This window comes from Trachypithecus francoisi, unplaced genomic scaffold (genome assembly GCF_009764315.1).
Source record: "Trachypithecus francoisi isolate TF-2019V2 unplaced genomic scaffold, Tfra_2.0 Lachesis_group10, whole genome shotgun sequence".
In the NCBI taxonomy this organism is placed as follows: domain Eukaryota; kingdom Metazoa; phylum Chordata; class Mammalia; order Primates; family Cercopithecidae; genus Trachypithecus; species Trachypithecus francoisi.
In genome coordinates, this window is record NW_022681455.1 from 83,090,951 (window position 1) to 83,116,764 (window position 25,814).

Consider the following 25,814-nt stretch of genomic DNA (forward strand, 5'->3'; position numbering starts at 1 on the left):
ACATCAAGGCTTCTGGAGTGAGGGTGCAAACCAGCTTTTCTCTTTTACACCGCCACACTCGAAATCAGAATTGGCAACCCCTTTGGTAGAACATGAGCTCCCAGTCACTATAAGCCCACTTATACCCAGTAACGGGCCTACGTCACTCATTTACACTCTGACCTCGCTCCTGCGAGGTTGGTGATTACACCAACCACGCCCAGAGAAAAGTCACTTGTCCAACATCTCCCAGGGACCTGCTGGCAGGGCTGAAGATAGAACTCTGACTCTGAGTTTTCCCTCCAGCAACTTCCCTTGCCAGACATTAAAGCAGATTGTTAAATCCCTGATGTATCGGCTTCTAAACTGGATGCAGATCAGGTCAGATAAAAACACTTCTCAGTGCACCTTCTTGTTAACAGTGGGTTCCTATCTTTTCTTCTTTCTTTTGGGATCGGGTGCTAGGTCCCATGACATTAGCTAGGATTCTAAGACCTTTGCTCAGCTGCTGCTGCCACCACTGATACGCACTCTGCTCCTCAAATACAGAGAGCGTGTTCCTGCCTTGAGGATCTTTGCATTTACCTTCCCTCTGCTTGGAACTCTTCCCTCACATCCGCTTCCTAGTTTCAGCTCGGCATCACCTCCTCAGAGAGGCCTTCTATCCTTGGTGCCCGGGCACCACTGCTACCCCTTTTGGCCTCTTTTTTTTTTTTTTTAAGGATACTATGTTGCCCAAGCTGGAGTGCAGTGGTCCGATCATGTATTAACTTCAGCTTCCAACTCCTGGCTTCAAGCGCTCCTCCTGCCTCGGCCTCCCGAGTAGCTAGGCTTACAGACTGGGGTTACAGTTGTGAGCCACCGCGCCCGGCCGCTTTGGCCTCCTTTAAGAGCTTCCCTCCGCGCTTTGTTCCAGTTCTCGTCACGGTCTGTTCAGTGCGCGGGGCTGGGAGGCGGGAAACTGCCCAATGCCCAGACTTCACGGTCTGTTTCCCCTCAAGCTCGTGAAGCTGACAGCAGAGACCCAATCACGAGGCGGAGACTTCGCTTTCCACATCGGGCAGCGGGTCGGCCGCATCCTCGATCTGGTCTTGGGGACTCGAGACCAGAGGGAAGAGCACGTCGACCTGCCCGGGGGACCTTACGGCCACACGCCACCCATCCACCGGCTTCCCCAGCAAGCCCACTGCGCATGCTCCATACTCCAGCCCCGCCCCCCATTCAGGGGCAGGGCCGCGCCTGCGCAGCTACCCGGCTCTGGCTTCCGGGTGGTGCGAGCGAGATGGGGCGGAGGGCCGGTCTCGCCGAGTAGAGGCGGTGAGTGGGCGTGTTCGCGGAGCGGTCTGGCCTGAGGGCTAGGGGCCGGCCGAGGGTCTTCGGGAGCAGGTCGCAGGGCGCGGAGAGAGCCTGGGATCGCCGTCTGCCGCTGCTACCCGGTATGTCGGCGGAGGCCTCGGGCCCGGCGGCCCCCGCGGCCCCGTCCCTGGAAGCCCCCAAGCCCTCGGGTCTCGAGTCTGGCCCCGCCGCCTACGGTCTCAAGCCTCTGACCCCGAACAGCAAATACGTGAAGCTGAACGTGGGCGGCTCGCTGCACTACACCACGCTGCGCACCCTCACGGGACAGGACACCATGCTGAAGGCCATGTTCAGCGGCCGCGTGGAGGTGCTGACCGATGCCGGAGGTACGAGCGGCGCCCCCACTGTGCCCCTATCCCCAGATCCCCAACTCCCGTCCCCATCAGTCTCTCACCAACGGGGCTCCTCATGCCCCTTCTTTCTGCCCGCTGCTGTCCCGTCAACTCATTCTCAGCTCCCTCCAGCCCCGACATCCCATCTCCTCGCCTTTTCTCATTCATAATTTCTCTTCTCCCCTAATCCTTTACCCCCAGCAATAACCAACACTTACGGAACCCCTAACTCTGCCAGGCGCTGTGGTAAGTGATTGAACGTGTCAGTTCATAATCCTCGTGACTACCTCTCCCACCCTTCACGCCTCAGCTCAAGACTTGGGAACCAGCCCTGCTGCCTGCAGTACTACTCCTGGCAGCCTTCATCAGTTTCCTCTGACCCCCCCAGCCTTTTGTTTCCCTCTCTGCTTCAGAACTGCTAACAACCAGCCAGGAGAGCTGGGAGATCTTGTCTGCTTCTGTGTTCCCCTGACACAGGTCCCTGTACACTCTAGGAATCCATCTGTATATACACATTGCAGAAGGAGGCTGCTTTGGGTTTGCCAGGGACACCAGAGTGGAGGGTGGACAGGTGTTCTTGGCAGGTGAACCTTACCTTCTTGGAGTGTTGCATTCAAGTTTGGACCCTTCGTGCCCAAGTGAGACCTTGAAGTTTTGGAGTTTGGGAGTGGGAGAGTCTTAAGGGAGGGGTTAACAAGGACTGTGAGAGCAGGAGAATAAAAATTTGGGGCCGGGCGCGGTGGCTCACGCCTGTAATCCCAGCACTTTGGGAGGCCGAGATGGGCGGATCACGAGGTCAGGAGATCGAGACTATCCTGGCTAACACGGTGAAACCCCATCTCTACTAAAAATACAAAAAATTAGCCGGGCATGGTGGCAGGTGCCTGTAGTCCTAGCTACTTGAGAGGCTGAGACAGAAGAATCGTGAACCTGGGAGGCGGAGCTTGCAGTGAGGCGAGATCATGCCACTGCACTCCAGCCTGGGAGACATTGAGACTCCGTCGCAAAAAAAAAAAAAATTTTGGGAGGCGGAGATCTGCCTTCAAGTATCAAAGGTGAAGAATTCGGCCAGGCACGGTGGCTCACGCCTATAATCCCCGCACTGTGGGAGGCCAAGTCAGGAGTCTGACACCAGCCTGACCAATATGGCGAAACTCCGTCTCTACTAAAAATACAAAAATTAGCCGGGCGTGGTGGTGTGAGCCTGTAGCCCAGCTACTTGCGAGGCTGAGACAGGAGAATCGCTTGAACCTGGGAGGCGGAGGTTGCAGTGAGCCCAGATGGCTCCACTGCACTCCAGCCTGGGCGACAGAGTTGAGACTCTGTCTCAGAATAAAAAAGGAAGAATTCATTTGTCCAATGAGTATTTGTAAAATATCAGTTAGTGCTGGAGATAGGTAAATGCACCTGACAAAATTATGTAACTTCCCTTTTTTTAGGGAGGTGGGAGATCAGAAGACCAATAAGCAAGTAAACAAAATGTATATGCATATGCAGTTGCAGATAGTAGTAAGTTCTTTCTTTTTTCTTTTTTTGATAGTAAGTTCTATGAAGAATATAAAAGTTAAAATGGCAGTGAACTGGACGGAGGGAGGTAGACATTTTAATTAAATAGAATGGTGAGAATTAACATCAGGGGTTAGCAGTTTATTGATAAGGTAATTCTGCAAGAACTTTCTCATGGTGAGTCTTCTGACTGTAGACCAGAGTTGGATGAATTAATTCTCTGGCTGGATATGTATAAACTTATGAGAGAACTCGCTGGAGATGTTTTAAAGAGATTTCTTGGCTGTGGCACAGGTTTGAGACAGATCAGTATTCAGACTTTTTCGTGGCTTTGGAATCCTTATTCTTTTCTTTTTTCTTTTTTTTTTTTGAGACGGAGTTTCGCTCTTATTGCCCAGGCTGTCTCGGCTCACCACAACCTCCACCTCTCAGGTTCCAGCGATTCTCCTGCCTTGGTCTCCTGAGTAGTTGGGATTACAGGCATGCGCCACCACGCCCGGCTAATTTTGTGTTTTTATTAAAGACGGGGTTTCTCCATGTTGGTCAGGCTGGTCTCAAACTCCTGACCTCAGGTGATCCGCCCACCTCGGCCTCCCAAAGTGCTAGGATTACAGGCGTAAGTCACCGCGCCTGGCCTTCTTCTTTTCTTTTTCTTTTTATTGTTTTGAGACGGAGTTTCCGTTTTATTGCCCAGGGAGTGCAGTGGCGGGATTTCGGCTCACTGCAAACTCCACCTCCCGGGTTCAAGCTGTTCTCCTGCCTCACCCTCCCAAGTAGCTGGCATGCGCCACCAAGCCCAGCTAATTCTGTATTTTTAGTAGAGATGGGGTTCTCCATGTTGGTCAGGCTGGTCTCAAACTCCTGACTTGGGGTGATCTGCCCGCCTCAGCCTCTTAAAGTGTTGGGATTACAGGTGTGAGTCACTGCACCTGGCTGGAATCCTTTTTTCTTATAATTTAGGCCAGGTTTGGTGGCTCACACCTATAATCCAAGTGTTTGGGAGGCCGAGATGGGAGGATCACTTGAGTCCAGGAGTTTGAGACCAGCCTGGGCAACATAGTGAGACTCCGTCTCTACAAAAAAAAATTTTTTAATTTAGTAGTTCCAGGTCACTCAGCAAAGCCATCTTTCCCCCTGCTTCTCCCCACCCCACTAGGTTGGGTGCTGATTGACCGGAGCGGCCGCCACTTTGGTACAATCCTCAATTACCTGCGGGATGGGTCTGTGCCACTGCCGGAGAGTACCAGAGAACTGGGGGAGCTACTGGGCGAAGCACGCTACTACCTGGTGCAGGGCCTGATTGAGGACTGCCAGCTGGCGCTGCAGGTGAGGGCCTTCCGAGTCCCTGTGCCTATGTTCCTGGGAGAGCTGCCCAAGCAGGTATTAGGGCAGAAAAAAGGAGATACGGGGTATGGCTTGGAGAGCCTGGCTCTGACTGGCCATAACTCCAGAGAATTTGAGGTGCCATCTTCTACATCCCTGCTGCCTCAGGCAGCATCCCCACCCCAACCTCATGCCAGGACGTTTGCAATGGTTAAATAGCTACTCTCTGCTTCCCACTCTTCTTATGCAGCCAGTCCAGCTGTTACACTCGCACCTGAGTAATTATCTTTAAACACAACCCTGATCTATTCTCTCTCTTGCTCAGAAATCCTAAATAGCTCCCTCATGTCCCTAGGGAAAAACATCTAAATTTAAATTGAAATATAATAACCTCTGTGATCTGGTATCCTGGGAGGCAGCATTCTCCCATGGCTTCCGCCCCCCACGGGCTTTCTATTTTTTTTTTTTTTTGAGACGGAGTTTCGCTCTTATTGCCCAGGCTGTCTCGGCTCACCACAACCTCCACCTCTCAGGTTCCAGCGATTCTCCTGCCTTGGTCTCCTGAGTAGTTGGGATTACAGGCATGCGCCACCACGCCCGGCTAATTTTGTGTTTTTATTAAAGACGGGGTTTCTCCATGTTGGTCAGGCTGGTCTCAAACTCCTGACCTCAGGTGATCCGCCCACCTCGGCCTCCCAAAGTGCTAGGATTACAGGCGTAAGTCACCGCGCCTGGCCTTCTTCTTTTCTTTTTCTTTTTATTGTTTTGAGACGGAGTTTCCGTTTTATTGCCCAGGGAGTGCAGTGGCGGGATTTCGGCTCACTGCAAACTCCACCTCCCGGGTTCAAGCTGTTCTCCTGCCTCACCCTCCCAAGTAGCTGGCATGCGCCACCAAGCCCAGCTAATTCTGTATTTTTAGTAGAGATGGGGTTTCTCCATGTTGGTCAGGCTGGTCTCAAACTCCTGACTTGGGGTGATCTGCCCGCCTCAGCCTCTTAAAGTGTTGGGATTACAGGTGTGAGTCACTGCACCTGGCTGGAATCCTTTTTTCTTATAATTTAGGCCAGGTTTGGTGGCTCACACCTATAATCCAAGTGTTTGGGAGGCCGAGATGGGAGGATCACTTGAGTCCAGGAGTTTGAGACCAGCCTGGGCAACATAGTGAGACTCCGTCTCTACAAAAAAAAATTTTTTAATTTAGTAGTTCCGGTCACTCAGCAAAGCCATCTTTCCCCCTGCTTCTCCCCACCCCACTAGGTTGGGTGCTGATTGACCGGAGCGGCCGCCACTTTGGTACAATCCTCAATTACCTGCGGGATGGGTCTGTGCCACTGCCGGAGAGTACCAGAGAACTGGGGGAGCTACTGGGCGAAGCACGCTACTACCTGGTGCAGGGCCTGATTGAGGACTGCCAGCTGGCGCTGCAGGTGAGGGCCTTCCGAGTCCCTGTGCCTATGTTCCTGGGAGAGCTGCCCAAGCAGGTATTAGGGCAGAAAAAAGGAGATACGGGGTATGGCTTGGAGAGCCTGGCTCTGACTGGCCATAACTCCAGAGAATTTGAGGTGCCATCTTCTACATCCCTGCTGCCTCAGGCAGCATCCCCACCCCAACCTCATGCCAGGACGTTTGCAATGGTTAAATAGCTACTCTCTGCTTCCCACTCTTCTTATGCAGCCAGTCCAGCTGTTACACTCGCACCTGAGTAATTATCTTTAAACACAACCCTGATCTATTCTCTCTCTTGCTCAGAAATCCTAAATAGCTCCCTCATGTCCCTAGGGAAAAACATCTAAATTTAAATTGAAATATAATAACCTCTGTGATCTGGTATCCTGGGAGGCAGCATTCTCCCATGGCTTCCGCCCCCCACGGGCTTTCTATTTTTTTTTTTTTTTTTTAACGGTGAAATTCTTTATTCAAATGAAATCTCACAGAAGCAGGGCCACTCCCAGTAAAACAGGGTTGGGGATTCTAGAGACCCCACCTGCTGGGCTCCAGTCTTGTGGACCCCTTAGGGTTCTGAGGAGCAGAGCTTGGAAAGTGAAGCCAGGACATAAGGGTTCCGTGTCACCTCTGTCACAGCTGACTCAGTGACCTTCAGTGAGTCCATTCCTACCTCTGGGATTCTGTCCTCATGTTCCAAAAGATAGGGAAGGGAGAAAAATAAGTACAAAGTAGTAAGTTTTACATAAAGCCTGTTATTCTGTTCTATTTTTACAGTGTTAAAAATGTCCTTTCTTTTATGATACAATAGTGAGAGGAGATTATAAACGTTTCTTTTCGAATGCCCTTTATAGATTAAAAGGTGGCCTCTCTGAACAACTTTTGTCTCAGGGAATGCTTACTGGTTCTTGAAACCCAAAGGTGTAGATCTCCTTTGGACAATATCTATGTTTTTCAAACTTTTCGATTGCCCCCCATAGGGAAAAAATGCATTTTAGTGCTCATTGTATATAACTGAAATAACAGTTCTATAAAAAGATACTTTTAGTGAAATGTACTCTGATAATCTTCTTTCTTTTTAATGCTGTTTGGGACCCATCACTTATTTCATGACCCATTAATAAATTACCACTTGCATTTGAGAAACATTCATTGGACTAGATCTTGGAAGTGCATTCCTGCTCTGTAGCATTTTTGTTTTGTTTTGTTTTGAGACAGAGTCTCTCTGTCACCCAGGCTGGAGTGCAATGGTGTGATCTTGGCTCACCCCAACCTCTGCCTCCCAGGTTCAAGCAATTCTCCTGCCTCAGTCTCCCGAATAACTGGGATTACAGGCACCTGCCACCTCGCTTTGCTACTTTTTTGTATTTTTAGTAGAGACCGGGTTTCACCATGTTTGCCAGACTGGCCTCGAACCCCAGACCTGACGTGATCCATCCGCCTTGGCCCCCCCCAAAGTGCTGGGATTACAGGCGTGAGCCACTGTACCCAGTGTGTAGTTTTAAATTTACTAATGTTATCATGTACCCACTGTGTGTCAGGAGCAATTCTGCTATCTGCTTGTGTATACGTCTTGTACCCTTGTTTGACATAAAAAGAAACGTGAGAGAGCTTGGATGATGCGTCCAAGGTCAAAGAGCTGGGAAGCAGCAGAGCTCAGATTTGACCCCAGGCTATCTGACTATCTGACCTTCAGCCTCCCGAGGGCAGTACTTTTCTGTACTTCTGCTCTCTCCTTTCCAGGTTCCCTCCACACCTCACACAGCTCAGCACATGCCTCAGTGTGTGGCACTTCATCAGTGTTGGTCCATGCAAACCTTTTGTCTTTTAATTTTATTTCTTTCCCTTCATTCCTTTTTTTTTTTTTTTTTTTTGAGACGGAGTCTTGCTCTGCCGCCCAGGCTGGAGTGCAGTGGCCGGCTTTCAGCTCACTGCAAGCTCCGCCTCCCGGGTTCACGCCATTCTCCTGTCTCAGCCTCCCAAGTAGCTGGGACTACAGGCGCCCGCCTCGTCGCCCGGCTAGTTTTTTGTATTTTTTAGTAGAGACGGGGTTTCACCGTATTAGCCAGGATGGTCTCGATCTCCTGACCTCGTGATCCGCCCGTCTCGGCCTCCCAAAGTGCTGGGATTACAGGCTTGAGCCACCGCGCCCGGCCTTTCCCTTCATTCCTACTTTCCTTTTCCCCAGGGGCACCCATCCAGTTTTGATGTTTTGATACATATGCTCGAAAAGCTAAAGCATTGTTCTGCATATGTGTGCATTTAAAATGTCCATAAATGGCCTTGAAGCTGTGAATCAGTTTCTGTTGCATTGTGTTTTTTTAATTCAGCACTTTTTTCAAGATCTATTCATGTTGCTCCAAGTACATCTAGTTCTTTGCTTCTGACAGCTGCAGAGGAATCTATGGTGTTCATTCACCATATTTTGTTCATACATTCCCATGAGGTTGGAGACCTAGATTGCCTTCCAGATCCTGCCCCTACAAACTGTGTCACCATGAGCATCCTGGTACATGTTCCCTTCTGGTTCTGTGCCATTCTCCCGTGATTGTAACTGGGAGTAGAATTGCTGGATAACAGGACACCTGCAAACGGCGTTTTAGTAAATATCATCCAGTTGCTCTCCCAAATGGTTATAGTACTTTATCCTCATAATGAGCAGTGCATAAGAGATCCCATTTCTGCATGTCCTCATCAAAACATGGCATCATCCAGCTTTCTAATTTTGCCAATCCGATGAATGTAGCGTGATCTCATTTTCATTTGCATGTCTCTGATTACTAATGAGGTTCAGCATCTTTTCCTATACTCACTAGTGTTTTTTTGTTTCCCTTCCTGTGAATTGCTTATTCATGTTCTTTACCAGATTTTCTGCTTTTTTCTTTTTCATGTTGCTTAACAAGAGATCCTTGCATATTTTAGTTCAGTTCCTAGGGATAATTAAACCTTATTGCATATGGGCATGTCTTATACATGCCCTGGAGCATGGATTGTACATAACAAATTAACCTCTAAGCCTGTAGCATGGGACTATTTACCTACCGTCCTCAGCAAAGTTCAGAAAATACTCAAATTATTTGCTGTTTTTTTGTTTTTGTTTTTCTTTTTTTGAGATGGAGTCTCACTCTGTTGCCAAGGGTGGAGTGCCGTGGCACGATCTTGACTCACTGCAACCTCCCTCTCTGGGGTTCAAGTGATTCTCCTGCCTCAGCTTTCCAAGTAGCTGGGACTACATGTGCACACCACAACACCCAGCTAATTTAATTGCATTTTTGGTAGAGTTGGGGTTTCACCATGTTGGCCAGGCTGGTCTCGAACTCCTGACTTCAAGTGATCCTCCTGCCTTGGCCTTCCAAAGTACTGGGATTCAGGCATGAGCCACTGTGCCCGGCCATATTTGCTGGTTTTTGAGATTCAGATGAGGAACTCCAGTTGAAAAAGTCTGTTCTAGGTAAAAATTTCTAGTCAATGTAGATATCGCTAATATTTTCTCTTAGAATGTCACCTGCTTGTGGCATCTAGCATTGAATGGAAATCTTGATTTTTTAAAATTGCAAATAATCATTTATTATTTTAAAGCAGCATTTATTAATTGTAGAAATTTCGGAAACACAAATAATCTAAAAAATAAAAGCACCGGCCAGGCGCGGTGGCTCAAGCCTGTAATCCCAGCACTTTGGGAGGCCGAGACGGGCGGATCACGAGGTCAGGAGATCGAGACCATCCTGGCTAACACGGTGAAACCCCGTCTCTACTTAAAAATACAAAAAAAAAAACTAGCCGGGCGAGGTGGCGGGCGCCTGTAGTCCCAGCTACTCGGGAGGCTGAGGCAGGAGAATGGCGTAAACCCGGGAGGCGGAGCTTGCAGTGAGCTGAGATCCGGGCCACTGCACTCCAGCCCAGGCGACAGAGCGAGACTCCATCTCAAAAAAAAATAAAAAATAAAAAATAAAAATAAAAGCACCAAATATCCTTCCAGGTCCTCTCCTGTGTGAGAGTATATGTGTGTGTGTGTGTGTGTGTGTGTGTGTGTGTGTGTTTGCTTGCCAAAATACAATCGTGTTGTATGAATGTTTTATAATCTGCTTTTTTGTTGTTAATAATTGCCATCTTTACATGTCAATAAATTTTTATTTAATATCCAGTCCAGGGCATACTCCGGTTTCTCCAATTGTTCCGGAAATGTGTTTTTATAGCTGGTTCATCAAACCAGAACCCAGTCTAGATCTTCACGTTGCGCCTGGTTATCTGCACATTGACAATGGAAAGCACGACTTGACAGATAATCTCATGAAAGAATGTTGAAGAGATGATAAGAGTTATAGGTATTCGATGGCACGAATGTAATTACTGGTTCAGGTAAAGATTATCAATTGGTGTGTCATTGATAGGTAACTGCCTTAATACAGTGGTGAAATAATACCACATGCATTACTTTATTACAGTCCAAGGGGTCCCTGTGTCCTCACAAAGAGACTGCCAGTTGTCCTGCACAATGACCCGCTTTCCAACTTTGCCTGGTTGTTTACTCCCAGTATCATTTGGTTTATTACCCAGCCATATCCTTAATTTCCTATAAACCAGACCATAGATTTTAAATGACTGATATTGGGTGGGTGCAGTGGCTCATGCCTGTAATCCCAGCACTTTGGGAGGCCAAAGCAGGTGGATCACTTGAGGTCAGGAGTTCGAGACCAGCCTGGTCAATGTGGTGAAACCCTGTCTCTATTAAAAATATAAAAATTAAGCCGGGCATGGTGGCTCACACCTGTAATCCCAACACTTTGGGAGGCTGAGGCGGGCGGATCACAAGGTCAGGAGTTCAAGACCAGCCTGGCCAACATGGTGAAACCCCGTCTCTACTAAAATACAAAAAAATTAGCCAGGCATGGTGGTGTGCATCTGTAATCCTAGCTACTCAGGAGGCTGAGGCAGGAGAATTGCTTGAACCCGGGAGGTGGAGGTTACGGTGAGCTGAGATCACGCCACTGCACTCCAGCCTGGGCGACAGTGCGAGACTCCATCTCAAAAAAAGAAAGAAAGAAAAGTTACAAAAATTAGCTGGGAGTGGTGGCGAGTGCCTGTAGTCCCAGTTACTCAAGAGGCTGAGGGAGAAGAATTGCTTGAACCCAGGAGGCGGAGGTTGCGGTGAGTCAGGGTCGCACCACTGCACTCCAGCCCGGGCAACAGAGCAAGACTCCGTCTCAAAATAAATGAATAAATAATAAAATAAATAAAATCAAATGACTGATATTAAACATTTTGGTTAGAATACATTTTAGGTAATATTATGTATGTATTTCACGTTGGGCCACATCAGGCAACCTGTAATATTGTTAGCATGACTCGTCATTAATGACATTCATAATTGGCCTCTGGATCTAGGGGATGGTGGTTTGATTTATCTATCGTCGTTACATTTCCTTGTTGCCAACTATAAAATAATGCATATGGTATCATTTGGCCACTGTATTAAGGCAGTTACCTATCAATGACATACAAATTGATAATCTTTACCTGAACCAGTAATTACATTTGTGCCATAGAATACCTATAAGTCTTATCTCTTCAACAGTATTACATGAGATTATTTGTAAAGTCATGCTTTCCATTGTCAACTTGAAAAATTCTTGATTTTGACGTGGTCCACCAATTCCTCATCATTTTTTGCCTGATGCTGTATCCTTATGCTCTTGTTTAAAAATGTTTTTCTGATTTTCTATTTCTTGTTAACTTTATAGTTTTATTTTTATTTTTTGAGGCTGAGTCTTGATCTGTTGCCCAGGCTAGAGTGCAATGGTGTCATCTCCGCTCACTGTAACCTCCACCTCCCAGGTTCAAATGATTTTCATGTCTCAGGCCTCCCGAGTAGCTGCGATTACAGGCATGCGCCATGACATCAGGCTGATTTTTTTTCTTCTTTTTTTTTTTAAACGGAGTCTCACTCTGTTGCCCAGGCTGGAGTGCAGTGGCATGATCTCAGCTCAATGCAACCTCTGCCTCCCGAGTTCAAGCGATTCTCCTGCCCCTGCCTCCTGAGTAGCTGGGATTACAGGTGTGCACCACCATGCCTGGCTAATTTTTGTGTTTGACCTTGTGATCTGCCTGCCTCTGTCTCCCAAAGTGCTGGGATTACAAGCATGAGCCACCACACCCGGCTAATATTTGTATTTTTTGTAGAAAGGAGGTTTTGCCATGTTGGTTAGGCTGGTCTCAAACTCCTGAGCTCAAGCGATCCACCCACTTCAGCCTCCCAAAGTGCTGGGATTACAGGCGTGAGCCACCATGCCTGGCCTATGGTTTTAAATATGGATTTTTTTCATATATGGGTATTTTAATCTAAGTGGAGCTCACTTTTGTAAATATGAATTGTGAAGGAATTTAGCTCATTTTTGTCTTCTGTAGGGTTAGGTAGTTTTCCCAGTGCCAGCTATTTAAACAGTCCAGAGGTAGCCAGCACCCAAGACAGCCACCAGGGGTTCTTGCCTCCTGGTTTCCAGGCTCTTGTTTAATCCCCTTCCACACGAAATACGGCTTTTTCAGTTCCTCACCAAGGAGACTCTTGTGTATGACCAATAGGACATTGCAGAAATGACAGCATGTGACTTTGAAGCTAGGTCATAAAAGACATTCCAGCTTCTGCCTCTCTTTGGGGTCACTCACTCTGAAAAGTGCTATGTGAGACACTCAGGCACCCCTAAGCAGAGGTCCACTTGGTGAGGAACTGAAGCCCCTGCCAACAGCCAGCACAGACTCCCCGCCATACTGGTGACCTGTCTCAGAAGCAGAGCTTCTAGGCCCAGGCAAACCTTCCAATGACTGCAGCCCTAGCCAAAATCGAGACTGCAGCTTCGTGACAGACTCTGGGCCAGGGCCACCCAGCTAAGCCCATCCCAAATTCCTGACCCACAGAAACTATGTGAGATAATGTTTATTTTTATTTATTTATCTTTTTTTTTTTTTTTGAGACGGAGTCTGGCTCTGTCGCCCAGGCTGGAGTGCGGTGGCCAGATCTCAGCTCACTGCAAGCTCCGTCTCCCAGGTTTACGTCATTCTCCTGCCTCAGCCTCCCAAGTAGCTGGGACTACAGGCACCCGCCTCGTCGCCCGGCTAGTTTTTTGTATTCTTTAGTAGAGACGGGGTTTCACCGTATTAGCCAGGATGGTCTCAATCTCCTGACCTTGTGATCCGCCCATCTCGGCCTCCCAAAGTGCTGGGATTACAGGCTTGAGCCACCGCGCCCGGCTATTTATCTTTAAATAGAGACAGAGTCTTGCTATGTCGGCCAGGCTGGTCTCGAACTCCTGACCTCCAACAGTCCTCCAGCCTTGGCCTCCCCAAATGGTGAGATTACAGGCATGAGTCACCACACCTGGACTATTGTTTTAAGCTGCTAAGTTTGTAGTAATTTGTTACCCAGCAACAGAGAACAGATTTCAGTTTCTGGAATGGGGGTCTGCCATAACAGAAACCTCAAATGTAGAAGTAACTTTACAACTGAGAAGTGGGAAGAAGCTGGAAGGACTTTGAGGAGATTGTTAGTAAAAGCTTAAGGAGTGTTAAAAAGTGTTGGCTGGGCACAGTGGCCCACGCTTGTAATACCATAACTTTTGGAGGCCGAGGTGGGAGGATCACTTGAATTCAGGAGTTCGAGACCAGCCTGGGCAATATAGTGAGACCTTGTCTCTAAAAAAATTAAAAGAAAAAAGGTAAGAAAGTCTGTTGATAAGAGTCCAGTGACCTTTAAGAAAGCTGCAATAAGGGCTTAAAAACCAGTTAGGAAAACTGATGGAAAGGACATCCTTGTGTAGCGGCAGAAAGTTTAGCAACGCTGTCTCCTGCATTAGTGTGGAGGGTAGGAAACATACCTAATGAACAGATGGTCTAGCTAAGGAGCTTTCCAGACAGAATGTTGAAGGTGCCACCTGCCTTCTTGCTGCTTATAGTAAAATTGAAGAGGAGAGAGTAAGTTAAAGAAAAAACCACTTGAATGAAAAGGAGCCTGAAATTGTTGGGTTTGAAAATCCCCAGCCTTTCCAGATAACAAGTGATGTTAAAATCAAATGGCTTCCAGCCAGGCGTGGTGGCTCAAGCCTGTAATCCCAGCACTTTGGGAGGCCGAGACGGGCGGATTACGAGGTCAGGAGATCGAGACCATCCTGGCGAACACAGTGAAACCCCGTCTCTACTAAAAAAAGAAAAAAATACAAAAAAAAACTAGCCGGGTGAGGTGGCGGGCGCCTGTAATCCCAGCCACTTGGGAGGCTGAGGCAGGAGAATGGTGTGAACCCGGGAGGCGGAGCTTGCAGTGAACTGAGATCTGGCCACTGCACTCCAGCCGGGGCGACAGAGCGAGACTCCGTCTTAAAAAAAAAAAAAAAAAAAATCAAATAGCTTCCATGCAAAGATTAAATACAAGGCATTAAATACAGGAAAATGTGGTCTAAAGGTGAAGCTGAGGATGTGATGAAAGAGTCCTTTGTTAAGACCTCAGAAATACCAATAACATGCTTCAGAGGGATCTTCCAGTCAAATCAAATAATAATCACGCTTCTGAGAAGGTTAAAGGTGTTGTCTCTCAGCATCTTAACACAACCCCAAAGTAGAGAAGGGCTTATCTTGCAGAGATTTTTTTTTTTTTTTTAGACGGAGTCTTGCTCTGTCCCCCAGGCTGGAGTGCAGTGGCGTGATCTCGGCTCACTGCAAGCTCCGCCTCCCGGGCCCACGCCATTCTCCTGCCTCAGCCTCCCGAGTAGCTGGGACCACAGGCGCCGCCACCGAGCCCGGCTAATTTTTTTTTTTTAGACGGAGTCTCGCTCTGTCACCCAGGCTGGAGTGCTGTGGCCGGATCTCAGCTCACTGCAAGCTCCGCTTCCCGGGTTCATGCCGTTCTCCTGCCTCAGCCTCCCGAGTAGCTGGTACTACAGACGCTGCCACCTCGCCCGGCTAGATTTTGTAGTTTTTAGTAGAGACGGGGTTTCACCATGTTAGCCAGGATGGTCTCGATCTCCTGACCTCGTGATCCGCCCGTCTCGGCCTCCCAAAGTGCTGGGATTACAGGCTTGAGCCACCGCGCCCGGCCATAATTTTTTGTATTTTTAGTAGAGACGGGGTTTCACTGTGTTAGCCAGGATGGTCTTGATCTCCTGACCTTGTGATCCGCCCGCCTCAGCCTCCCAAAGTGCTGGGATTACAGGTGTGAGCCACCGCGCCCGGCTTTTGTTTTTTTTTCTTTTTTTTGAGATAGCTCCCTGCAACCTCCACCTCCTGGGTTCAAGCGATTCTCCTGTCTCAGCCTCCCGAGTAGCTGGGATTACAGGTGCCCACCACCACGCCCCGCTAATTTTTATATTTTTAGTAGAGATGGGGTTTCACCATGTTGGTCAGACCACTCGAACTCCTGACCTCAGGTGATCCACCTGCCTCAGCCTCCCAAAGTGCTGGGATTACAGGCGTGAGCCACTGTGCCTGGCCACTTGCAGATATTTCTAGGTGTGGCTTTTTTCTAATGTAGTGAACCCTAAGACATGCAAGATACCCAGTAAGTTATGAAGAGAATTGTATTGGCAGAAACACTGCCAGCTTGGACCGGAAGGGACAGAGCCAGTGCAAAAGGACAAGAGGCCTTTGCACACCCGAACTTCTACAGGCAGGAAGCAGGCAGATGAAACTGTGAAGCTGCAAACATCTTTTATGGAAGAGGTGGGATGACTCAGGGAGAGCCATGGAGAATCATTCCTGAACAGGAGTAGGCATCAAAGAGTTCCTAGCATTTCTCCAACTGGATTACAGAATTTCTACAGACCAGTGACTTCTATGTGCCTGCTGTCCCCTGCCCTTTTTTTTTCTTTTTTTTTTTTTGAGACAGAGTCTTGCTATGTTGTCCAGGCTGGTCTCGAACTCCTAGGCTCAAGTAATTCTCCCACCTTGGCCTCCCAAGTAGCTGGGATGACGGGCACATGCTACCACATCCAGCTTCCCCTGCTTTTGAGCAAGAGTGTTGTTACTGGTTATCCTGTGCCTGCTTCTACCACTGCACACTGGGAGTGTGGAGGAAATAACCTGTGTCTTTAGTTCACAGGTCTGCAAATAGGAAATGTACTTAAGGGCTAGATGCGGTGGCTCACGCCTGTAATCCCAGCACTTTGGGAGGCCAAGGCAGTTGGATCACTTGAGGTCAGGAGTTCAAGACCACCCTGGCCAACATGGTGAAATCCTGTCTTTACTAAAAATACAAAAATTAGCTGGGGCGGTGGTGCATGCGTGTAATCCCAGCTACTCAGGAGGCTGAGGCAGGAGAATCACTTGAACCTGGGAGGCAGAGTTTTCAGTGAGGTGAGATGGTGCCACTGCACTCCAGCCTGGGAGACAGAGCAAGACTCCATTTCAAAAAAAAAAAAAGAAATGGACTTAAGGAGCCATAGTTAAGGAACTGCATGCTAGAGCCACATCCCCACCTGGACCTGATGGAGATGACGAGATTCTATACTTTGAGCTGATGCTGTAATAGGATGATGGGGGATCCTGGGAGGTGGTGAGTATATTTGGCATGTGGGAGGGAGGAAATCACTGAGGGCCAGTGATGGCCTGTGGAGCCAGCCGCCAAGGCAGCCTGATGATTCTTGTCCCCTGGTGCTCGTTCCTGTGTGTTATCTCCTTCCACACTGGATAGGACCAACAGACCTAGGTTGTAAAAGACAATGGAGGGGCCAGGTGCCATGGCTCACGTCTGTAATCCCAGCACTTTGGGAGGCTGAGGCGAGGGGATCACCTGAGGTCCGGAGTTTGAGACCAACCTGACCGACGTGGTGAAACCCTATCTCTATTAAAAATACAAAAATTATCTGGGCGTGATGGCACACATCTGTAATCCTAGCTACTTGGGTGGTTGAGGCAGGAGAATTGCTTGAACCTGGGAGGTGGAGGTTGCAGTGAGCCGAGATCACGCTACTGCACTCCAGCCTGGGTGACACAGTGAGACTCTATCTCAAAAATAAAAAAGACAACAAGGCTTCCACCCTCTCCTCTTTGGAATTATTTGCTCTGGGAAGCCAGCTGCCATGCTGTGAGGACACTCAAGCAACCCTGTGGAGAGATCCACATGGCAGGGATTTGCTGTTTCCTGCCAGCAGCTAGTGCAAACTTGCCAGCCACATGAACAAGCTTTCTCAGAATGCATCCTCTAGGGGCGGTCTTGCCTTCAGATGCCCACAGCCCCACTGACATCTTGGCCACAGCCTCACAAGAGACCCCGTGCCAGAGCCATCCAGCTGAGCCACTGCTGAGTTCCTGACCCTCAGAAACGGAAGTAATAAATATTGTTAATTTAACTTCCTAAATTGGGGGCAGTTCATTACGTAGTGATAGATAACGAATTCATACTCCATAATTCCCCTTGTACATTTGTGGTGTCTTTAAAACTACCAGTTCTCATATACACAGTGGTATGTTTCTGATCTCTCTGTTGTGTTTCTCGGGTGTTTTTGTTTTTGTGCCCGAACTAACACCTCTTTCACTGTTGTGGCTTTGAAGCCTATCTTCATGTCTGGCAGGATCTGCCTTTCCTCTTTGCTCTTGTTTTTAAAAACTGACCTAAGTATGGGAGGATGGCTTGAGCCCAGGAGGTCAAAGCTGCTGTGAGCTGTGATCACTCCACTGCACTCAGCCTGGGTGACAGCAAGTCCCTGTCTCAAAAAAAAAAAAGACCTAAGTAATTGTAGACTTTTATTCTTCTATGTTAATTTTAGAGGGTCTTACGAGTTTCTACAAAAAACAAATCTGGAATTTGTATTAGAATTGCACATAGGGTTTTCAAGGTTGGGAGAACTGAGAGGGATTTTGGCATGAAGATTCTAGAAGACAGAAGAGAAAGAAGCCCATGCATTTGCTTCTGATTTGTTTCTCCAACATCATCCCAGCCAATGAAGTTCATTCACTCAACAAATACGTTCATTTGTTCAACAAATACTCACAGAGCATCAGTTGTATACTAGGTAGTTATTCCTAGGTGGGTAGAGACAGATCATAAATACAAAAAATTAGAAAAAGTCAGGCACTAAGTGCCGTACAGAAAATGAACTGATAGGCGAGGCGTAGTGGCTCATGCCTATATTCCCAGCACTTTGGGAGGCTGAGGCGAGGGGATCACCTGAGGTCCGGAGTTTGAGACCAACCTGACCGACGTGGTGAAACCCTATCTCTATTAAAAATACAAAAATTATCTGGGCGTGATGGCACACATCTGTAATCCTAGCTACTTGGGTGGTTGAGGCAGGAGAATTGCTTGAACCTGGGAGGTGGAGGTTGCAGTGAGCCGAGATCACGCTACTGCACTCCAGCCTGGGTGACACAGTGAGACTCTATCTCAAAAATAAAAAAGACAACAAGGCTTCCACCCTCTCCTCTTTGGAATTATTTGCTCTGGGAAGCCAGCTGCCATGCTGTGAGGACACTCAAGCAACCCTGTGGAGAGATCCACATGGCAGGGATTTGCTGTTTCCTGCCAGCAGCTAGTGCAAACTTGCCAGCCACATGAACAAGCTTTCTCAGAATGCATCCTCTAGGGGCGGTCTTGCCTTCAGATGCCCACAGCCCCACTGACATCTTGGCCACAGCCTCACAAGAGACCCCGTGCCAGAGCCATCCAGCTGAGCCACTGCTGAGTTCCTGACCCTCAGAAACGGAAGTAATAAATATTGTTAATTTAACTTCCTAAATTGGGGGCAGTTCATTACGTAGTGATAGATAACGAATTCATACTCCATAATTCCCCTTGTACATTTGTGGTGTCTTTAAAACTACCAGTTCTCATATACACAGTGGTATGTTTCTGATCTCTCTGTTGTGTTTCTCGGGTGTTTTTGTTTTTGTGCCCGAACTAACACCTCTTTCACTGTTGTGGCTTTGAAGCCTATCTTCATGTCTGGCAGGATCTGCCTTTCCTCTTTGCTCTTGTTTTTAAAAACTGACCTAAGTATGGGAGGATGGCTTGAGCCCAGGAGGTCAAAGCTGCTGTGAGCTGTGATCACTCCACTGCACTCAGCCTGGGTGACAGCAAGTCCCTGTCTCAAAAAAAAAAAAGACCTAAGTAATTGTAGACTTTTATTCTTCTATGTTAATTTTAGAGGGTCTTACGAGTTTCTACAAAAAACAAATCTGGAATTTGTATTAGAATTGCACATAGGGTTTTCAAGGTTGGGAGAACTGAGAGGGATTTTGGCATGAAGATTCTAGAAGACAGAAGAGAAAGAAGCCCATGCATTTGCTTCTGATTTGTTTCTCCAACATCATCCCAGCCAATGAAGTTCATTCACTCAACAAATACGTTCATTTGTTCAACAAATACTCACAGAGCATCAGTTGTATACTAGGTAGTTATTCCTAGGTGGGTAGAGACAGATCATAAATACAAAAAATTAGAAAAAGTCAGGCACTAAGTGCCGTACAGAAAATGAACTGATAGGCGAGGCGTAGTGGCTCATGCCTATATTCCCAGCACTTTGGGAGACGGAGGCGGGGGGGATCACCTGAGGTCAGGAGTTGGAGACCAGCCTGACCAACATGGAAAAACCCCATCTCTACTAAAAATATAAAATCAAGTGGGCATGGTGGCACATGCTCGTAATCCCAGCTACTCGGGAGGCTGAGGCAGGAGAATCGCTTGAACCTGGGAGGCGGAGGTTGCAGTGAGCCAAGATCGCGCCATTGCACTCCAGCCTGGGCAACAAGAATGAAACTCTGTCTCAAAAAAGAAAAGAAAATGAACTGATAACACAAAAGGCAGGATGTAGAGGAGGCTGTTTAGCCAGTGGGCATGGGGAGGGCTGGCCCTGAGGAGGCACTATGTGAGCTGCGATCTGAATGGCATGACAGAGCTGCCACGCTGACAGCTGAGCAAAGAAGCATCCCAGGCAGGGGCACAGCCAATGGCTGGGGTGGGCACGAGCTGGATGTGTAAAGCAGCAAGGTGTCCATGGGACCAAGGCCCAGCAAGCCAAGGGAGAGTGGCAGAGAGGTCAGCGGAGCTTGGAGCCTGCAGAGCCCTGCGGACCACTGAGGAGACTGGAGTTGTTCCCAACCAGCTTTTGAAGGCTTTTAAGTGAGGGAGTATGTGGCCTTTGGTTGTGCTGTTAACCACCTTCCGCTTCTTCCCCAGCAAAAAAGGGAGACGCTGTCCCCGCTGTGCCTCATTCCCACGGTGACATCTCCCCGGGAGGAGCAGCAGCTCCTGGCCAGCACCTCCAAGGTGAGGCCCCCAAGCCCTGCAGGGTGGAGGCTCACTGCGGGAGCCTCTTGCTGCAGCCTCACTCCTCTCCTCCATCCTCTCTCCCCTGCTAGCCCGTGGTGAAGCTCCTGCACAACCGCAGTAACAACAAGTACTCCTACACCAGGTGACCACCAGGGTGCGGGGCACTGGGCGGGACCCTGGGATGCAGCACAGCCCTGCTCCTGCCCAAGGCGAGGGCCACAGCCACGCAGAGGGCCTACAAGAACATCTGCCTGCCTGCTTGCAGATTTAGCTTTGCCTCTTACCCCTGGCACTCTGGGCAGGTCCTTTCCACTTCTCACCTTCAGCTTAGTCATCAGTAAATGGGTTTGGGTGAGGATGAAGTGATAATGGTGAGCCTGTCCCAAGTGCTTTCTCTCTAGGAACTGGCAGAGTCCTCCCCCTTGAGGTCAGCACTGTTGTGAGCTCCATTTTATAGATGAGGAGGTTGAGGCACCAAGAGGTGAAGTAACTTGCCTAGTGTCGCCCAGTTAAAAAATGGGGTGCCAGGACCCCCAGGGAGGCAGCCTGGCTCCAGGTCCCGCACGGCAGCTGCTCTGCTATGCTGGGATTTGCTCAGTGCATGTGGCTTCCCTTCTGAGGCCTGTTTAGCCTGGCCCCAGGGGCAGAGGAGGCTTCCTGTTGAGCACCAAAGCCCTGGGCAGGAGCAGAGGACTAGGAATGCATCCAGGCCCCTGTCCTGGGGTTATAGAGGAAGGGGTGCCAACGCTGAGGCCTCCTGGTCCCCTGGTCCCCAGCACTTCAGATGACAACCTACTTAAGAACATCGAGCTGTTTGACAAGCTGGCCCTGCGCTTCCACGGGCGGCTGCTCTTCCTCAAGGATGTCCTGGGGGACGAGATCTGCTGCTGGTCTTTCTACGGGCAGGGCCGCAAAATCGCCGAGGTGTGCTGTACCTCCATTGTCTATGCTACGGAGAAGAAGCAGACCAAGGTCAGAGGGGTTCCAGAGCCTATGTGGGGGGCTGGGGATGACCAGGACCCTGGACAAAAGCAGGTTGGCAGGGGAAAGAGCCCACCCCCGGGAGGCAGGAGCCAGATCCTGGGACCTGGGGTGCACAGCAGTGGGCACGCCACCCTATCCCTGTGGGTCTCTGTTTCTCTGTGAAATGGGGGTCATGGGTTAGAGCAGGGCGCTTCGCCTAGACCTGCTGAATGTGTTTCAAGGCTGTTTGCAACTCCTGAAATGGGGACGTATGCATTGTTCTGCATAGGAGGTCCACAGTTGTCATTAGAAACTCAGAAGGGGCCAGGAATAGTGGCTTAGCCTGTAATCCCAGGACTCTGGGAGGGCAAGGTAGGAGGATCACTTGAGCCCAGGAGTTTGAGACCAGCCTGGGCAACATAGTGGGATCTGATCTCTGTAAGAACTCAAAAAATGTAGCGAGGTATGGTGGTGTGGTGGCATGATGACATGAACCTGTAATCCCAGCTACTCAGGAGGCTGAGGCAGGAGGATTGCTTGAGGCCGGGAATTTATTTATTTATTTATTTATTTATTATTATTATTATTATTATTTTATTTATTTTTTTTTTGAGACTGAGTCTCACTCTATCACCAGGCTGGAGTGCAGTGGCACAATCTCCGCTCACTGCAACCTCCACCTCCCAGGTTCAAGAGATTCTCCTGCCTCAGCCTCCCCAGTAGCTAGGACTATAGGCACATGCCACCACGCCTAGCTAATTTTTGTATTTTTAATAGAGACAGGTTTTCACCATGTTGGCCAGGATGGTCTCAGTCTCTTGACCTTGTGATGCATCCACCTCAGCCTCCCAAAGTGCTGGGATTACAAGCGTGAGCCACTGCCTTTTTCTCTTTTTTGAGACAGAGTCTCGCTCTGTTGCCCAGGCTGCAGTGCAATGGCGTGATCTCAGCTCACTTAACCTCTGCCTCCCGGATTCAGGTGATTCTCCTACCTCAGCCTCCCAAGTAGCTGGGACTACAGGCACCCGCCCCCATGCCCAGCTAATTTTTGTATTTTTAGTAGAGACTAAATGTAGTAGAAAGTCTCTTTAATAGAGACTTCACCATGTTGGTCAGGCTGGTATTGAACCCCTGACCTCAAGTGATCCACCCTCCTCGTCCTCCCAAAGTGCTGGGATTACAGGCATGAGCCACCGGGCCTGGCCTAGCCCAGGAATTTGAGGCAGCAGGGAGCTGTGATCATGCCACTGCACTCCATCCTAGGAGACCAAGTGAGGCCCCGACTCTAATAAAAAAAAAAAAAAAAAAAAGGAAACTCAGAAAGGCCCATTGCCAAAAATAGATTCTTAAAACCTCAGGACCAGATGTCTCTTAGAACATCCTCTGCGTTTGTAGATCCTGAGTCATTAATGTGGCAATCATCAGCAGATATTCCCCAAGCCCCTGCTCTGTGCTAAGTACTGTACCAGGCTGGAAATCAAGGGGAATGAAGTGCTGAGCAGAGTACAAGCCCTGCCTCATGCCCTTCCTCATCTGGTCCCTTCCGAGCTTACATGAGCCACATACCTCAGGTACACCACAGTCATCGCAAGTCTCTAAGCACTCAGTGCTATTTCACACCTCTTACCTCTGCACACACCGTTGCCTCTTGGAATTCTTTCCTTCTATCTGCCTAATGAACTTGTACTTAATCTTAAGACTCAAGCTAAGCATCACTTTCTTTGGGTCACCTTCACTCATGAACTTTCAATCCAACAACCCCAAAGTTGGTCACACTCCCTTCATAGCTAAAGACAGTGTTTTATCATGTGTGGTAGAGGGGAGGGGGTTTGCATCAGCAGTGGGCTGTTAGTTTCTTGAGGGCAGGGCCATGTCTTTTTCTTTCCTATCTCCCATTAGCCGGGTACTTTTCACACATTGGAGGCTAGGAAACATTTCTTGAATGAATGAATGAATCAGTGACCTAGCTTCCAAGAAACATCCTCTGTAATTGGGAAGATAGGAAGATAAACCAATAATTAGAGTGCATGGCTCACACTTGTAATCCCAACATTTTGGGAGGCTGAGGCAGGGGACCACATAAGGCCAGAAGTTTGAGCAACACAGCAAGACCCCATCTCTACAAAAAATTAAAAAAAAAATTAATCAGGCATAGTGGCACACCCAGGTACTCAGGAAGCTGAGGTGGGGGGATCACTTGAGCCCAGGAGGTCGAGGCTGCAGGGATCTATGATCACACCACTGCACTCCAGCCTAGGCAACAGAGTGAGATCTTGTCTCAGAAACAAACAAACAACGATCAAAAAAAAAAAAAAAAGCCGGGCGTGGTGGCTCACGCCTGTAATCCCAGCACTTCGGGAGGCTGAGGTGGGCAGATCACGAGGTCAGGAGTTTGAGACCAACCTGTACAACATGGTGAAACCCTTTCTCTACTAAAAATCCAAAAATTAGCTGGGCATAGTGGCACATGCCTGTAATCCCAGCTACTCGGGAGGCTGAAGCAGGAGCATCGCTTGAACTTGGGAAGTAGAGGTTGCAGTGAGCCAAGATGGCGCCATTGCACTCCAGCCTGGGTGACAGAGCAAGACTCTTTCTCAGGAAAAAATTAAAAATAAAATTAAAAAAACCAGTTTGCTAAGAGCTGTGTTAGATGCTTCCAAGGCCACACAAGGGAACACCCCAGTCACCTCTTCGACTTCATCCCTTTCCACTCCCTCTCATCTCTGCCTCTATTGCATTGGCCTCCCTTTTGATCTTCCAGTAAGACACTGGGTGCACTCCTGACCCACAGCTCTCACACTGGCCCTGGCCCTCCCCAGGCTGCTCTTTCTGGTCTGTGTGCCTGGTCCCCTCCCCAACTCCTTTGGTCAGATATCACCTTCTCAGTGAGGCCTTCCCTGGAGTCCCTCTTAAAGTTGTAATACTCCTGTCTCTGGCCATCACATCCCCTTTTCCTGATGTATCTCTCTCTCTCTCTTTTTTTTTTTTTTAATAGATGAGGTCTTGCTACATTGAACTTGAACGCCTGGGCTCTAAGGATGTTCCTGCCTTAGCCTTCCGAAGTGCTGGGCTTACAGTCAGGAGATACCACACCCAGCCTATTTCTTTTTCTAAACATCATCATTTGACTTCATTTATATTTTATTTTATTCATTTTTTTTTTTGAGATGGCATCTCACTGTCACCCAGGTTGGAGTGCAGTGGTGCAATCTCGGCTCACTGCAACCTCTGTCTCCCATGCTCAGGTGATCCTCCCACCTCAGCCTCCTGAGTAGCTGGGAACACAGGTGTGGGCCACCACACCGAGCTAATTTTTTTGTAGAGATGGGGTTACACCATGTTGCCCAGACTGGACTCATACTCCTGGCCTCAAGCTGTCCTCCCATCTTGGCCTCCCAAAGTGCTGGGATTACAGGTGTGAGCCACCATGCCAGGCTAGTTCATATTTTCTTAAGTGTATGACTGAGTCCTCCCACTAGAATGTAACTTCCTGAGGACAGGACCCTTGTTTTGTTCACTGCTATTTCTGCAGTGCCTAGAACAATACCTGGTACAGTGCACTCACTCAGTATTTGTCAAATGAAAAAATGTACCAAGAGACTAGACAGGGAAGGAGATGAGGGAGAGAAAACAAATGATTTTGCCTGCCTGACTTCAGAGCTGAGCCTTGAAGTATGACTTTGCTGAGTAAAGGAGTGGCAGAGAGGCCAGGCCAGGCCCAAGGACCTGACTGCAGGGCTAGAAGGTGTGTTGATGCAGGGGATGGCCCTGTGTGACTGCACCAGAAAGGAAGAGCTGGGGCTGGCTGGCCTTTTGCAGGTGGAATTTCCAGAAGCCCGGATCTTTGAGGAGACCCTGAACATCCTGATCTACGAGACTCCCCGGGGCCCAGACCCAGCCCTCCTGGAGGCCACAGGGGGAGCAGCTGGAGCTGGTGGGGCTGGCCGTGGGGAGGATGAAGAGAACCGAGAGCACCGTGTCCGGAGGATCCATGTCCGGCGGCACATCACCCACGATGAGCGTCCTCATGGCCAACAAATTGTCTTCAAGGACTGACCTCTGACCCTCCCCCTGCCTTCCTCTTGCCTTGGGGCCCAGTCCCTCTCTCTTTCCCTCCCCTTCCCAGACCTTTGCCCCGGCTCTGCTGGCCAAGTCGTGGGTCCTCCTCTGTCCCTTCATTGCATGGCACAGCTCACTTTGGCCCTTCTCCATCCATCCCGACCCCATTGCTAACAACATGGTACATTCCGGCCCCGCCACTCAGAGCCTTCCGAAGCCAACACTTGTCCCTATCCTGGCCCTGCGTCCTTCCCTCTCCAGCTGGTTAAGAGGGATTTAGAATTCCCTTTCTCTTTTTTCAGTGCATCATCCATGCCAAAGTGTGCGGCCCTTCCTAACATTACCGCAGTCTGAGCCGCCTCCCACGTCATGCAGGGTAGTCCGCACCCTCCTCCCCACCATCCTCCCTACCTCCTTAACTTTGTACTAGACTGGCCTGGGCCTGCCCAGCTCAGCGTTCTCAGTCTGTTTCATATTATTTATTATTTTAATTTTCTATTAAATTATTGAAATGAGTTGAGGAACTGGTGCTGGCTCCTGGGGAGAGGGATGGGGAGATGCCTGTGTTAGGAGGTATCTAGCTGGGCATGGTGGCTCCCACCTGT

At 48.9% G+C, this 25,814-nt stretch overlaps 1 protein-coding gene across 2 annotated transcripts; it reads left to right on the forward strand.

Moving 5' to 3' along the window:
• Positions 1-1,203: 1,203 nt before the first annotated feature.
• On the forward strand, positions 1,204-25,736 carry KCTD13 (potassium channel tetramerization domain containing 13). Of its 2 annotated transcripts, XM_033218065.1 has the most exons (7): positions 1,222-1,661; positions 1,869-1,913; positions 4,330-4,499; positions 20,095-20,184; positions 20,277-20,329; positions 20,964-21,159; positions 24,970-25,736. In XM_033218065.1, exons 1-7 carry the CDS (start codon positions 1,418-1,420, stop codon positions 25,204-25,206), a joined length of 1,035 nt encoding a protein of 344 aa, XP_033073956.1. In that variant the 5' UTR covers positions 1,222-1,417; the 3' UTR covers positions 25,207-25,736. The 2 variants fall into 2 exon arrangements, with proteins under 2 accessions (XP_033073957.1, XP_033073956.1); XM_033218066.1 differs by lacking the exon at positions 1,869-1,913 and having other exon boundaries at positions 1,204-1,661.
• Positions 25,737-25,814: the final 78 nt, after the last annotated feature.